The sequence below is a fragment of the Tachypleus tridentatus genome, chromosome 6, assembly GCF_004210375.1.
Source record: "Tachypleus tridentatus isolate NWPU-2018 chromosome 6, ASM421037v1, whole genome shotgun sequence".
NCBI classification, from domain to species: Eukaryota; Metazoa; Arthropoda; class Merostomata; order Xiphosura; family Limulidae; genus Tachypleus; species Tachypleus tridentatus.
Window position 1 is genome coordinate 68,651,196 of NC_134830.1, and position 15,033 is coordinate 68,666,228.

The 15,033-nt window shown below is 36.4% G+C and overlaps 1 protein-coding gene across 5 annotated transcripts in view; it reads right to left on the reverse strand.

Annotated features, from left to right (window-relative positions):
* Nucleotides 1-15,033, reverse strand: part of LOC143252746 (E3 ubiquitin-protein ligase HECW2-like) — a 118,202-nt gene that overhangs the window by 62,895 nt on the left and 40,274 nt on the right. For all 5 annotated transcript variants that reach the window (XM_076505362.1, XM_076505363.1, XM_076505364.1 and 2 more), the window contains 4 exons: nucleotides 14,249-14,356; nucleotides 13,879-13,982; nucleotides 4,775-4,856; nucleotides 4,196-4,365 (listed from right to left, as the gene is read on the reverse strand). In XM_076505362.1, the coding sequence (XP_076361477.1) occupies nucleotides 4,196-4,365; nucleotides 4,775-4,856; nucleotides 13,879-13,982; nucleotides 14,249-14,356 (464 nt within the window). The remainder of the gene's footprint in view (nucleotides 1-4,195; nucleotides 4,366-4,774; nucleotides 4,857-13,878; nucleotides 13,983-14,248; nucleotides 14,357-15,033) is intronic.

A 15,033-nucleotide genomic window follows, 5' to 3' on the forward strand; every position in this document is an offset into this window, starting at 1 on the left:
GAACAAAAATAGTTATTATGCAAGAGAAGGTACAGCACCATATCAGTGATGGAAGAAATAGCAATGCTTTATAACAGGTCTCAAGTCAGAATCTATTTGAGAAGTAAAGCACCACTGAGGGTGTTACATGGGAAAGCTTCTCAAGGAAGTCTTTGCAAAATGAAGCCATCACATCCCTAAAGCAGAAATTATGTCTTTGGAGGTTGGTGTAGAAGATTTAATAACATGTACACAAGACTCCATGGCCTACAGCACCATAGGAGATGGCACAATTGTACCTTGAAACATGCTGATCCTAATCCTATCTGTACCAAATACAGTTAGTATTCAAATGAAGATTGGATATACGGATGTTCCACCCAAGAAATACAGCCAGCTGGATGGTCAACTGGGTGTAAAAGCCTGAATGGATGGTCATACAAAGTCAAATGTCCCTGTACAAGTGAAAAGTAAATTTATGATGAGTGAATGAAGAATTCCAGTAAAAACCAGATTTTCCAATAGCAAATGTATGCAGCTAAAGGAATGTTCAGTGAAGTGAAATCTACCCATCCCTTCAATGGTAAAAAAGAAGTAACAAATGATGAATGGGGATGTGAATATGAGTATCCTGTACATCCACCATCCTCATCCAGTGGCCACAACAAAACTATAACAATAACTATTTTTCCTGAAGACATCACAATTTAAAATGGTTAAACAAAGAGCTTGAGACAGGTTTCCAATCTCCTGATATGTTTGTAATTACAAAGAAATGAAAGTAGCCACATGGATAATTGTGATAAATGACTTCAAATGCACCTTTGTAATGGAGATTTGAGACTTCCTGATTTAGAGGTTTTAAGCAACTGGATTGGAAGAGCTAGAGATTAAGACCAGACTTAAAGATTAGTTGAAACTGAGGATCACAAAGCCAAAGTTCCCACTGATGAACCAACAGTCCAAATAGGAAAGTCACATGGAAAAGAAGAATCATTAAACAAGTCAAGAAGCACTGCCTTGCATACTATTAATCTGGTCACTCAGTAGCATCAAATGGAATGAGTAGAAGTAGCTGACATTGATTGAGGATAAGGGAAGTGAGGGAGAAAAAGATTATTTGTCAGTCATTCAAAAGGAATAACTGACATAAATGAGTGCTTAAACAAACTTGATAAGATGAATTGAGAAAGGCTAGTAACAATTTTTTTTTTAAAATAATCATTAAGGGGAAAAGCAGATATTCTATAACTGTCCATATGAATGTGAAACTTGGCAAGGACACTGGTAGATAATATAGAAATCAATGTTAGAACATATAGATCAATAAGTGCTGACAATACAACCATGGGAATTCTCTGCATACAAAAGGTAAACTAAATGAGCAAGTTCTCAACAGAAGTTATAGAAGTTCTACTAATGTTCAAACATTTGCAGCACTGGTAAATGTTAAGTTCTGAATTCGTAATGAGAGAAATTAACAGCATGACAATTAACAAGAAAATCTAGGTTATGGCAGAAAAGTACAGCTTAAGTCCGTCTTATATGAGCACAGTAAGTAATGTGGAAGGCAGGAGAGTGCAAAACTGGGTAATATGGGACATGCTCTGCAAGATGTACAGAACTTTAAATCTCAGTGTGAAAAAATGTCACTCAACAATAAAAGGCTTTTTGCACTTGAGCAGCAAAACTGTCCATTTTAAAAACAAAATAATTAGAATGAAATGATATTGACGACACTGATTGCATACATTTGAGGGACTGATACTGAAACAGCTTCTTATTAATCACAGGTAAACAATGATTTCTAATGATACGGTACCGTAAATTCCGGCGTATAAGTCGAAAATTTAACACCAAATTTCAAGTTTAAAAATCCATCCTCGACTTATACGGCGGTGACGTTTTTCATGACATGAATTCTAGTAAATTCAGATTTGAGAAAACCATCGCAAATCAAAATTATATGATATGACATATAGGTATTTATTTATAAAATAGTAAAATACTAGTAATCCTACTCAACATGAGATCGATCAAACACAAAGTCCCATTCCTCACCATTCAAATGGTCATCGTAAGGATCCTCTTCTGGAATAATGTCATGCTCCACTGATGACGAGGGGATATCGTCATCCTCTTCCCATAACATATCATCCTCTGTACCGTCCATCGCATTGGTAATTGAGCATTTTTTGAATGAGTTGACGACGATTTTTAGATCAATAGAGTCCCAGGAATCTTTTACCCACTGACACACTGTAGGCAAAGATGCAGCACGCACATTTCCGGCGGCAGTGTAAGTTTTTTGACCGATGCCATCCACTCATTCCACTTGGTGCGCATAGAATCCTTAAATGGTTTATTTAACGATACATCCAGAGGTTGCAGTACAGATGTTAATCTACCTGGAATCACCGCCATATCTGTTTTTTTCGACTTTAATGCTTTTTTCATAGTATCCGTTAAATGTGACTTGAACATGTCCCACACTAACAACGATTTGGGTTTAAGCATGGCGCCTGGCCGACAGGCCCACACTTCGTTAATCCATTTGACACATCCACTATCGTCCATCCATCCTTTTCTTGTACATAAACCACGACTCTGGCGGAAACTTGTCTTTGGCATCGTTTTCTTTTAAATATTATCATAGGCGGCAGTTTTGTTCCATCGGCAAAGCAGGCCAATCTGACGGTGAAGTGTTGTTTTTCGTGCCCTGTGGTCTTCACCAGAACTGTCTTTTCTCCTTTTTGTTAATTGTAGTGTTGCCGACGACATCAAAAAACATGGGCGTTTCGTCCATATTTCCAATGTGAGCCATATCGTATTCATTTCGTTTTCTTTGATTGATGACGAAGGTCTGGAATTGCGTGATCTTGTAGTCCAAATCTTTCGGTAGCTGTTGAGCAATTTTTGTCTTTTGACGAATGACCAGATCATGACGATGCATAAAACGAGAACACCAACTGACTGTTGCCTTAAAATCCATGCTGTCTTCTTTATTCTTAGCTGCCCATTGTAAAGCTTTCAGTCGAATAAGGACTCTTGTTACGATTCTGCCACATTGACGTTCAGATAACACCCATGTCGCTATTTCCTTCTCTAATCTTGGCCATTTTTCTTGATTTTGACCACGATTTGCACATTTGGTTAAGGGCAATTCTTTGATATTGTTTTCTGCCTTCCTCCAATCTCTTACCAATTTTTCACTTATGCAATAGTGCCGAGCTGCTGCGCTGTTGCTACTGTCTTTGGCTGCTTGAACGACTTTTATCTTGAATGCTGCATCATATTTCATCCTTCTTCGTGGTTGACTGGACATCTTGCTTGTTTAACGATTTATAATTATTTAAAATTTGTCACTGAAATTTGTAACTGACATTTTGAAACTGGATAGACAGTTAAAAATTCATTGAGAGCCAATTGGTCAGCTAATTTCCTAGCTAAGCGTAGCAAGGTTAAACACACCAGATAAAAGAAAATTAATAAATTTGTCTAGACAGGAATACCGTAAGGTGCATAAAACGTGACACTTCTTTTAGTGAAAGCCTTATTTGTCAAGCAGGCATGTCATGTTGGCCAATCAACGCAGATTTCTCACTTTACTTTGGCAAACGAAGCGTCCGCGTGAGAGAAAGCGCGGTAAAGCGCACGAATGAGTCAGCAAAATGAATTCTCAGAACACGTAGTGACAGAACTTTTGCTCTCTATTGTAAAGTGCAAATCTGTCATTTTATGCCGACCAGAGGCGTAGCTAGTCACAGCGGATAATAAGAATTCTTGAAAATGGCCATCTGACAAAGTCTGCTGATGACGCAGTTGATTATTGAATATCACTTCCTTAGCTACACCTCGCCACTGATGCTGACTGAAATATTCCGACCAAGCGATTTGAGCCAGAGAAGGGGGTCGACTTATACGGCAGGTAAATCATGATTTTTAGGCCAAACTTATAGACCTCGACTTATACTCCACGTCGACTTATAAGCCAGAATTTACGGTATACAGTTTTGAGAACTGTAGTTTAGGCTAATATCTACTACATGGTGTTAAACTTAAAATGTAAGTTATTCAGAAGATGAAACCTATTTGATTTCCAACCATCTCAATGACAATGAATACCATTTAATAATAGATTTAAATTTGATATGATGCAGCAACAAAATATTTAAATTTTTTTATGAAAACTTCATAACTCAAATTTAAACTCCACCTTTTCATTCCAAGAAGGATTAATGGTTGATTCAGCAACTGCACTTCGACATTCTTGACCATGATGTGGCAAAGATAAAACTCCCTCTTCTCTGCCAGGTTGAACCGAGACTTTAACGTATGGGTCTGGACTGAAGAACATTCCTTTCTTAAGGTTCTTGGCTTGAATGCCTACAAAACAAACCTGCTTTCAAACCCAAATTGAATTCTGCTTAAATTTATGAAGTAAGATGTTATTTCACAAATGAAAAACCATTACTGTAAGTTATAAGCTTACAAACATGATCTTATTTTTTTTAATGAAGTTCATTGTATTCTATTCATTTTGTTTTCCTTTTCTTAATAAATTATGAACAAGCACTTCAGAGAAGTTTTAGTATCAATTCATGCAACTGTCCTAAATACCATGAACATGGCAGATGACTATATAATCTATAGTTTTAAGTTAAAAATTACCATTAACAAATCACAAACTTGATACCAACTCCACACATACATATTTTGAAATTATCAGCAACTCAGTGACATTCTTCACAGTAGCATCATATCTTCTCATACTTATTGCATATTAGTAACTTACTTGTGAGTGAGAATCTCACCATCTCCACAGGAGCTGGTTGACTACTGCCTGGGGAAAACACCTCTTCACTGCCATACCCATTCTAAAGAAAGGCAACCATTTTAATAAAGTTGCCATGCAATGTGAACAAAGATCTGTATCTATCAACTGATATCAAAATACTTATAGTCAATAAAACTTGCACTATATTAATAGTTAAAGAACTACCTTGATTGTCAGAAAATGAAATAAAAGTTGGAAGTAATGATAATTATTAAATAGTATTGGAAACAGTGTCCATAATTAAATAAGGTAGAAACTGTATCAGATATTAGTTTTATTAATATTTTATTTTTAATACTCCAATCTTCTAAAGAACATATCTTAAAAAAATTAGTCATAACCATAAAAACTGAAACAGAGAAAGTCTACCATTTTGATCTACATTTTTTTTTCTTTTTCTTCATCATTCATTCTTATATATAAATGTTACATTTTTGTCAGAAGTCATGCAGGACAAACTAACCAACAACTTATACAATATTTACTGGCTTATATTATCACTGATCATTTTATAGATTAAAATGTTCATATTCACACACAAATAAAAAGGGAAGCAAATGCAATATAAATTGACATGTTATCTCTTGTTCCATTTTATTTAAGAAATTATAATTTTCTAAGCTTTACTGTTATGTTTACAGGACTTATTAGGATTGAATATTTGTAAGTGGACATATTGCAAAAGAAACTGAAAAGATTGTACATTCTCTCTTACATTTACTATTCATACATACAACCTAATCATTTCACAAGTCTTCTCAAGATAGTAAAAACTGCAACTTAAATGATCAAGCAATATACGTGTTTGAGGGTGGGAAAATCTTTGGACTAATATAAAAGTACCAGCATCTCTTCCTACCTTCATTTTTCTTCCAATCAGTTTTATTTCATCAGATCAGCTTCATTTTATACAATTTATATGTGATTTTTATTATATTTCTCCTAGAGAAATATTGACTCATAAATAACAAAGCAACATAATAAGCATAACCCTTTATGATGTCATAGATATAGAATGACCAATAGTTGGAAAAAAATTAGAGTGAAAAAATATCTTTTGGTATTATTTGTTTTGCTACTGTTTTCAAAAATGTTTATAATGGGACCATTAAATAGCATCATCCTTTATCAACTTATTTCTTAATACTTCTAAAATACCAGTGAACAATTTTATTAGCATAATTTATATACACTTGTAAATAACACTAATACAGAAATCATAACTGTATAGAGCTTAAAGATATCAATCTTCCTTAAATTATTTATTTTAGCACAAATCTGCACAAAAGGTTGTGTGGATTGTGTTTACAATTGTGATCAAACAACAAATTTTAGAATCATAAGCACTCAAACTTAAATCAAGCCACCAGCTTTTTCTTAGAAGATAATTTGTAAGCTTTTAAATTATAATTTATTTAAATATCTTGAAATAATCATAAGAGATAGTCACATATACATAAACTTTATATATAGTAGTGCATGAGGTGATGTGAAATTTACAATTCACTGAAGTATTACTACAACTACAGCTCTTCTTCAAGAAATAAGCTTGAACATGTATCTCTAAATGCATAAAAAAGTAAAATATACAATACTCAAAGTATAGCACACAAAATTATACCATGAAGAGGTTAAATTCAATGAAAAACTATTTATCATTATTAATTGTAGTATAATAGCAATTAATGCTCCATTAAACATAAAAGATACACCTTTATCACAGCTTGCCTTCCATATATTTCAAAACTTGAAGTAAAAGTTATTTAAAATAAAAGTATTTAATGTAAAAAAACTGCAGTTTAAATTGAATATAAATTTATCTTTGCATAATATTCTTAGTTTGAATTATTAAAAAATGCCTTATTAGCCACTATTAGGGAATTAACCTTTCAAGCTTAGATGGTAAGGGCATGAAAGGGTGAATGGAAGCAAGTGTTATTGGAAATATATTTTTTATTTAAAAACATTTTAACATCCAAAGTATACTTACCTGCTCTCACCTTATAGCTAAAATCCCACATTGGTAAGGTGGAGGGGTTGGTGAGAGCATTATTTAAACAAAATGCTTTTATTCAGATCATGGGTATACTAATAGAAGATTAGCACCCTAGTGAAGGAGCTGCACTACAACTAGAACAAGTATGAACTTCACATGGAACCTAACATATGCACTGTGGGTGGAATTTGACATGATCTGTCATTATTATTGACTAGGCTCCAAATGAATAGCTAAGATTTCATTGCTTGAAGTTGGAATTATACAGCCATGGTCTCTATATTACACACTGCTGGATAGGGCATTTGAACCATCATATATACATCTACCTATGAGTGGATCCCAACCTGTAGTTATAGAGTGATATGTTCCAAGCCACAGGAATCATTATTAGAAGGTAATCAATATGAAGTGGACAAACTCTCTCCTCAACCTGAAGAAGTCGAAAAGACAACACCCAAAACTCAGAATGATGGGATCTCGTATGCCATACTCAATGTGAGGAAAAAGAACTTATCGGGTTAGGAATGAATGAATGCTCTTCCTTAATCACCAACCATATGGCCAAAATAAATTTCACTTGCCCAGAACAGGAGTAATCTACATTCAGAATTTCAAAGAGACAATGGATCTTCTTTCATGAACAATATATTGAATCAATATTGATCACAAAGAAGGGCCATGCTCAAACCAACCAGACAGTCAGACACCAAATCCAAATTGGTATCATGAATAGGTTACCACATAGGCTGGTACCTCTCCTATCAACATCTGGGAAAAAATATCCAGGATGCTGTGTAGGGGGAAGTAATGCACAATGAAAAACATCACTCTAAAAACTCACTGAGAGTTATAACGACAGCAAGAAAGTAAAATGTGGCTTATTGTGATCTGAGTGTTACACATACTACACACTCATGCATCAGTTCCAGATAAAAGAAAATGATAAATTAAAACACTGTGACTAATGCTTAGTCTAGTTAGAACAATTTCCTCTTTCTGATCCTTACAGGAACAAGACAGCCAAAGTCAAATATAAGATTTTATTTGGAAAAGTTTGTTTTCGCATTGCTCACTCTGTGACAGTGCCAGAGCAGATAGATTTAGCTGCTGTGTCTGCGAGCTCATTCCTGTGAATACCAACATGGCCCGGTATCCAGAAAAACTAGATAGAAGTAGATGTTAAAGAGAGATGGGCCAGTCAGTTTTGAATATTGGTGAAAACAGGGTGTGAATCAACATGAAGCGATTCCAGGGCCAGCAAAGAACTAAGCGAGTCAGTGTAAATAGTGCAGTTTGAGTACTGCTCAACTTCTATGCGATACAGGGCAAGAGAAATGGCATACAATTCAGAAGTAAACAAAGAAGCTGTAGAGGGGATTCTGCATGTGACCACCAAACCTCAACAAACCATGGCATAGCTCACACAGTCACCCGATTTCGAACCATCTGTATAAAACAGGAATGGAAAGATGGTTTGAAAGATATTCAGCAAATAACGGACAGTATTTTCAATTGGGAGTGTGCTTTTCTCATATGACTGATAGATAACTTGCATTTGGGGACTTTATGAAGCCATGGTGAGATGGGCTGACCAGTGTATAGAGCAATGTTATCCAAGGACAGACCCAATTCATCCAACTGTGCCACGATACGAAGGCCAAAAGAAGTAATGGCAGATTGTCTATTCTGAAAAAGTACAGTCAACCAAGGAAAAAACACACAACCCCAGGTAGGATGCTTTGATAAGGAACAAAGTTTTGAAGCATATAGTAAATACACTTGCAAATGGCAGAGGTGCAATGAAGGTTCATGAGATTTTATGTATAAGCTCTGTGCTGGGGAAGTGGGGAAAGCACCAGTGCAGAACCAAAGTCCTTAATAATGAAAGGCATCCAGCATCTTCAAGACCAAGGTTCCAGCAGAGCCCTAGACCAGTGATCCATAGTTGAGTTTCGATAAGTGCACAATATATTATCAGCATAGAACATCAATCCACTCCCCAAGTGGTGAAAGAGAGGACACAGAGGGTGTTCAGTGCTCTTGCACATTTGACCCATAGATGCTTCATGTGTGGTATAAAGGTCAGCTTATAGTCAAAGATAAGCCCCAAAAACTTTGTAATGGTGAAGTTGTGTTGCCTGTGGTCCCTGAGACAGAGTTCAAGATTAGGGTTGATACCTCGCTGGCAGCAAAAGTGCATGCAAACAGTTTTAGAGAGAGAGAGAAGTTAAAGCCGTTTGCTGTGGTCCACTTCAGCAGGTGGAGCATTATCAACAGAACCAACACTAGGTGGTCGAAAGGAGGTTGTTTGATTCGAGGAACCAAACAAGACAAGCAATAAAAACATCCTCTCTAAGGTCTTACAGAGACAGCTCATCAAAACAACTAGATGGTAGTTTGAAGGAATTTTGGGTTCCTTCCCAGGCTTAGAGAAAGATAGGACAATAGCCTGGTGCCAGGCATCAGGAAAAATTCTCCTACCAGATCCATTTAAAAACAATCAGAAAAACAGCAAGAGAAGCAGAAGATAGATGGTGCAGCATTTTATAGTGTACATCATCAGGTCTAACTAATGTACTGCCAAACTGATAAAGGGCCAGTTTGAGTTCCACCAGTGTAAAGGGACGATTATAGTCACAGAGACAATCAGCTTAAAAGGAAAGATGTAATCATTCTGCCCAAGTCTTGATGGCTAATAAGGTGGAGGAAGAAGCAGAAGTGCTAAATACCTGGCAAAAGCTTTCATCTAGAGTATCAATGATGCTCCAGGTATCAGTTACTTCCTGGCCATCAGATAGCAAGATTGAGAGGGGGACAGAAGTATATTGCCCACTGACCTTTTGAACCTTGTCCCATATGTCTTTGGGACTGATGGTAGAGGAATATGCTGGTTGTGAACTTAATCCAAGATTCCCTCTGGCTTTGGCGTCTTACCCACAGAGCATGTGCACGAGCCTGCTGGAAAGCTATGGGGTTTGAGAGTGTGGAATATCTACAGATAGTATCCCAGGACTGTTTTTGAGCCTTCCATGTCATGTGGCAGGTAGGATTCCACCACAGACAAGAATATTGTGGAAAACATGCTGAGGTTTTAGGAATATATTGAGCAGCTGCTTGTATAATACAGTTAGTTACTACTGCCACACAGTGATCTATTGATGGCTTACAGACAATAGCAGGATCAAGTTCTGTAAGAGCAGTGAAGGAGGGCCAGTTTGTGTGATTCAGCTTCCAGCAGGGCATGTGTGTCAGGTGGTATTGACCATGGCAAGTTTCTCTCAAAATTATTGGAAAATGATCACTGCCTCATGGATTATTGTCAACTCTCTATGAAAAATGGGAGAATAGTGAGGGGGAGCAAACTGAGAGATCAATACCAGAAAAGGACTGACTAGGTACATCAAAATAAGTAAAAGAACCAGTACTGAAAAAAGATTGTGATCAGAGAGCACATGCTCTACAGAGACCCTTCTATCATTATCAGCACTTCCCCAGAGGGGATGATGTCCATTAAAGTACCCCAGGATTAAAAAGAGAGACAGCAGCTGTTCATTGAGAGCATCAAGGTCTGACTGATCATAGGTCTCTCCAGACAACAGGTAGAGAGAACAAACAGTGATGGTATGACCCAAGAAAACACGAATGGCTATGGCCTCTAAGGGTGTGCTGAATAGCAAAGACAGGGTGGGCACATGCTGATCAACCAAAAGTGCCACACCTCTGTGCACTCGTCTATCACTTCTGTAGAAAAGAACCACCAAAAGGTGACTGTATTGGCAGGTTTCAGATATGTTTCCTGTAAGAAAAAAGTCATACAGCATGGTAGAAAGCAATCAGTGTTTTGATGTCATCCAGATTAAAACAAACCTTGACAGTTCCATTATATCAAGGTGACCATTTTTCCTTATGCTTAGGCAAATCAGATAAAGAAACCTCCTATTTATAATCATGTCTTTTTTTCTTTACTGCATTTTTTCGAGGGAGGTCTATCAACCTCCACGGATCCTGCCCTGGGTCGATTGGGCAGGTCTTTGGTGTTGGAAGAGGATTCCAATGATTGAGGATGTGAATGAATGATCATTTTGCATCTTGGAGTGGGAAAAGATGTATCTGAGTAAATTCCTGCATCCAGAACCAAAGGAAATGGATCTTGGGATTTGTTGGAATGTACTCAAGGTCAAGGGACAGAGATCGAAGTTGAAGTTGATTCATCAACTTTCAACCATGGAGGTCAAAAGACTTATTTGTTTGGAGAATGATTCTTTTGGAGGCACAGAGAGATCCCTCTGCACTCCCACTGTAGTAGTGGAAAGAAGTGCAGCAGCATACATCCAAGATGAAGTGGTGGACAGCAATTTTTGAGCCTCAGGATAAGTTATGTTATAACTTGTTTTCAAATGCTGCACCTCTTTTTTGTCCAACCATTTAGGGCAAAAATGAAAGTAAGACAGGTGAGAGCCATTGCAATTGATGCAATGAGGGTCCATTTCACACTCAGAGGCATCATGGTCCTTGCCACCGCAACAAGCATACAAAGAACCACAACATGACGTCTTTGAGTGACCGAACAGCTGACACTGAAAACATCAGAGAGGGTTTGGAATCTATGGATGTACCCTGCCTTGATGGTGGCAGGTGGACATGATGATGCAAATCTTAGGGTGAGGATACTGGTTGGCATTGTAATTACATCTTTGCAAGTGGAGATACACCTCACTGCAGAAACACCTTGAGTGGAGAAACCAGTGAGAATCTCTGAGCCAGAAATGTTCTTCAAATCCCTCTCAACAATAACTCCTTGTGATGAATTCAAAGTACCATGAGGTGTAACCTCAATAGGTATATTGCCAATCGCCTTTGAATGCAAGAGGAGTTAACTGTGTTGAGATGTAGATGTTTCCACCAATATATGCCACCAGATCAAAGCTTCTTCACTGACTTTGTAAAACCAGCAAATCCCTCTAGTCCCTTCTGAATGAAAAATAGAGATATTTGCCCTAAAGGTTTGTCTGAAAGAAAATGTAGGATAAGAAAATGAGGTACAACAGATATTACACATGTTGAAGATTGCTGCTCAGAATCTTCAAAGACATGGTCGTTTACCTATGGACTGTTTTTCACTATTTTATTTAAGTTTTTATTTGAAGGATCCATAATAAAAGAAAGGAATTTTTCAGTGCCCACTGACCCAGCCACCATGGAGCCCTATGAGGGGATGCACCACAATGTCAAACAAGAGGACGCATTCAGCCTACCATCATTTACGCCAACAAATTATCTACACCAAATTAGTAATTTACCAACTATAAGAGATAGAATAACAGAACTTTCTCTCAAATATTATCTAAAAGCAGAAAATAGAAACAAACTAACAGCATCACTACACAAATTATCAAGTGCACCAACAAAATACATATCACCTTACAACATATTTCAAGAATCACAATCCACTCAACAAAGAATCTAAATAAATAAAATCCATGTTATTAACACGAATTCCTTTTTTTCAGGTACAGGGCACACGACAGGCAAAACTTTCGGCGCCTGTCGTGTGAAAGTATGTTTTCTCGGGGCACTCCCGTTTCCCCCCCACATCAAAATCTTTAGGCATTGATTTCTAGATCCCAGCCCAAGCAACTCTTTTGCCAGACCCTGAATCGTGCCGTTTGATTTGATCTGGATTTGAATGAATTATATTCATGCTCACATCTGCCCAACTTCTTCCTTTTGGGACAGGTCCCGGCCTTTCTTTCCACTGCTGCCTTTGCCTCCACCCAAAACAACATTTAGAGAGACATCCTCCACCCAAAAAGTCAAGAATAATAACAATAATTAATTTATTAAATAAAATAATAATAAAAAAAAACCAAAAAAAACTACCACTTAATGTTAATAACAATCCACGAAAGGGGACGAAGAGGAACCACAACGTTCCTGCACACCCCGGTTGGAGAGAGAACTCTTCTGATTTCTCTCTCTCTAAACTGAACCCCTGCCATGTTAGTTTAGTTTAGTTTTGTCAAACAAGGACACTGCAGCAACGCCAGGGTTTCGTGAGCACTATACCCAAACACCAGTATCAGATACAATGTCCAAAACACCTATTGAGAACATCCAACACTAGTACTTGGTTGACCCTAGCCCAAGTGGATCAGTTAACTAACCCAAGAGGGTCTACAAGAATTCAAGGACAAAGTGGTGTGTTAGGGTTGGACCCCTCAACCATCAGGATCCTCTCCTCCCCTTCACGAGTCACCATGCATGGCAAACACGTAGGTGAATGTTTAAATCCCATAGGAGATAAATTGAAAGAACAGAACCTTCCCTGGGAGTTCCCCTCACCACATACAAGAATCCACACCAAGGGTCAAATTCCATTGAAATCTTTTATCTAAGCATAAACCAGCTAGCATCTTGTTTACTCCGATGCAGCCATAATGGAGGTTGGGTTAAATGAAACTAATTATGTTTAATGGAGTAACAGGTCTTGTTTTATTTATAAAGATTTCTTTCATTCCCAATGCCATTACTATTCTAAATTACCTATCTGAAAACATCCTTATAATCTGAATGAGAACTTGTGTATCCTTTCTAAAAGCAATCAATTCTTTGTGAAATGCCTACAAAAGCCAAAATTTAGTTTTGATATTTTCACCACAACTATCTGTCAACTGCAACGTGCATGTTCAAAATCTTTTAATATATCATACTCATCCCCTTTTATCAGCATTACACATCAGTTCATTTATAATGACTTTACATGACTACTAGAACTTAGTTTTACAGAATTTTCTAGGCTACATTTCCAAATAAATATTTATTATTCACATACAGTTTTTATTTACATTCAGAAGAAATTAACTATACACTATTCATAATATTCATGACAATACAACTCAAATGTATCATAATTCAACATTAGATAAATAAATTTACTTGTTCAAATTGATTCATAACTAGACTACACATAGTTGATTTTTATGATAATGTGTGAAGCTGATACAAAACAACTTTGCAATGAAATTTGTGTCTACAGCAGGTATGACAGAACATAAAACAATACCTGAATGCTGACATCAGCACACTTTCTTAAAGTTACAACAGGACTAACTGCTCTGAGTGCCCCAGTCACTCCATGGTAATACCGAAAACAGACATCTGTAACATCTAGAGATAAAAAAATTACAAAATTCATTTTTATATTGCAGCAAAGTAGAACATTAGTCATTACACTTTCAAACAAAATATCTATACTGGAAAAAAGTAAAAAAACAACAGAATAAAAACATTTTTGGTACATAAAGCCAGTTTCTAATTGTATTGTCCATAATTGCAATAGCCTTCAAAATTTATGGACAAAAACTACTTGGGGATATTTTATGTAAACTAAAATAGAAAAATAACCAACTTATTATGAACCATGATTTTCTTACCTTCTGTAAATTGGTTATCCCACTCAATATACCAAGGAACCTGTCCCTTCTGAGTGTTATTAGAGCGCTTGTTTTTGTACCCAAGAAAACGAAATGGATCAACTTCATCTACAAAAAATAAAAATTATTAGTACACTTTAAAGTTCATGCAGTTAATAAACAAATCTTAACTTATTTGGTAAAACTTAGTTCATAAGGTTTTAATGGGAATGAACATATCATTCTCACATTTTTTTATTATCAAAACTTGATTTTATGAACCCATGAAAGTAACTGAATTGCAAGAAACTAGTACCTTCAGATAAACTGAACAGCATCACTAACCAATGCTTTGAGACTTCATTTCAACACTTGTGGCTATAAGGTGGTTGCAGTTTTAACTCAAAAAGCTGATTACAGGTAGCCTTGGTCAGTTACTGATATTAATTAATCAATGGACCCATTAATCACTTTGTATGTAACCTCTAAATTACTATATAGTATCAAAGAAATATTAAATATCAGTGTTGTTTTTTGTTTTTGTTTTTTATTTGGGTATTAATTACCTTAAGACACATTACTGTTGTTTACACCATAAAGTAAAGCCTCCAGCCAATATCTGATTATTTCCAAGCTAACAGAAAGGTAAGAGCATCATTTAAGTGTTGTCATGGTAAAGTTTCAAATGTTGGCTTTTTCCACTCTAATATGTCTAGAATTTAAGAGATTAATTTTACTCAAAGTCAGTGTTGTTTAGAACACCAACAGCTTTTAAAATGTTACAGAACAGATTTTTCATTGTTTAA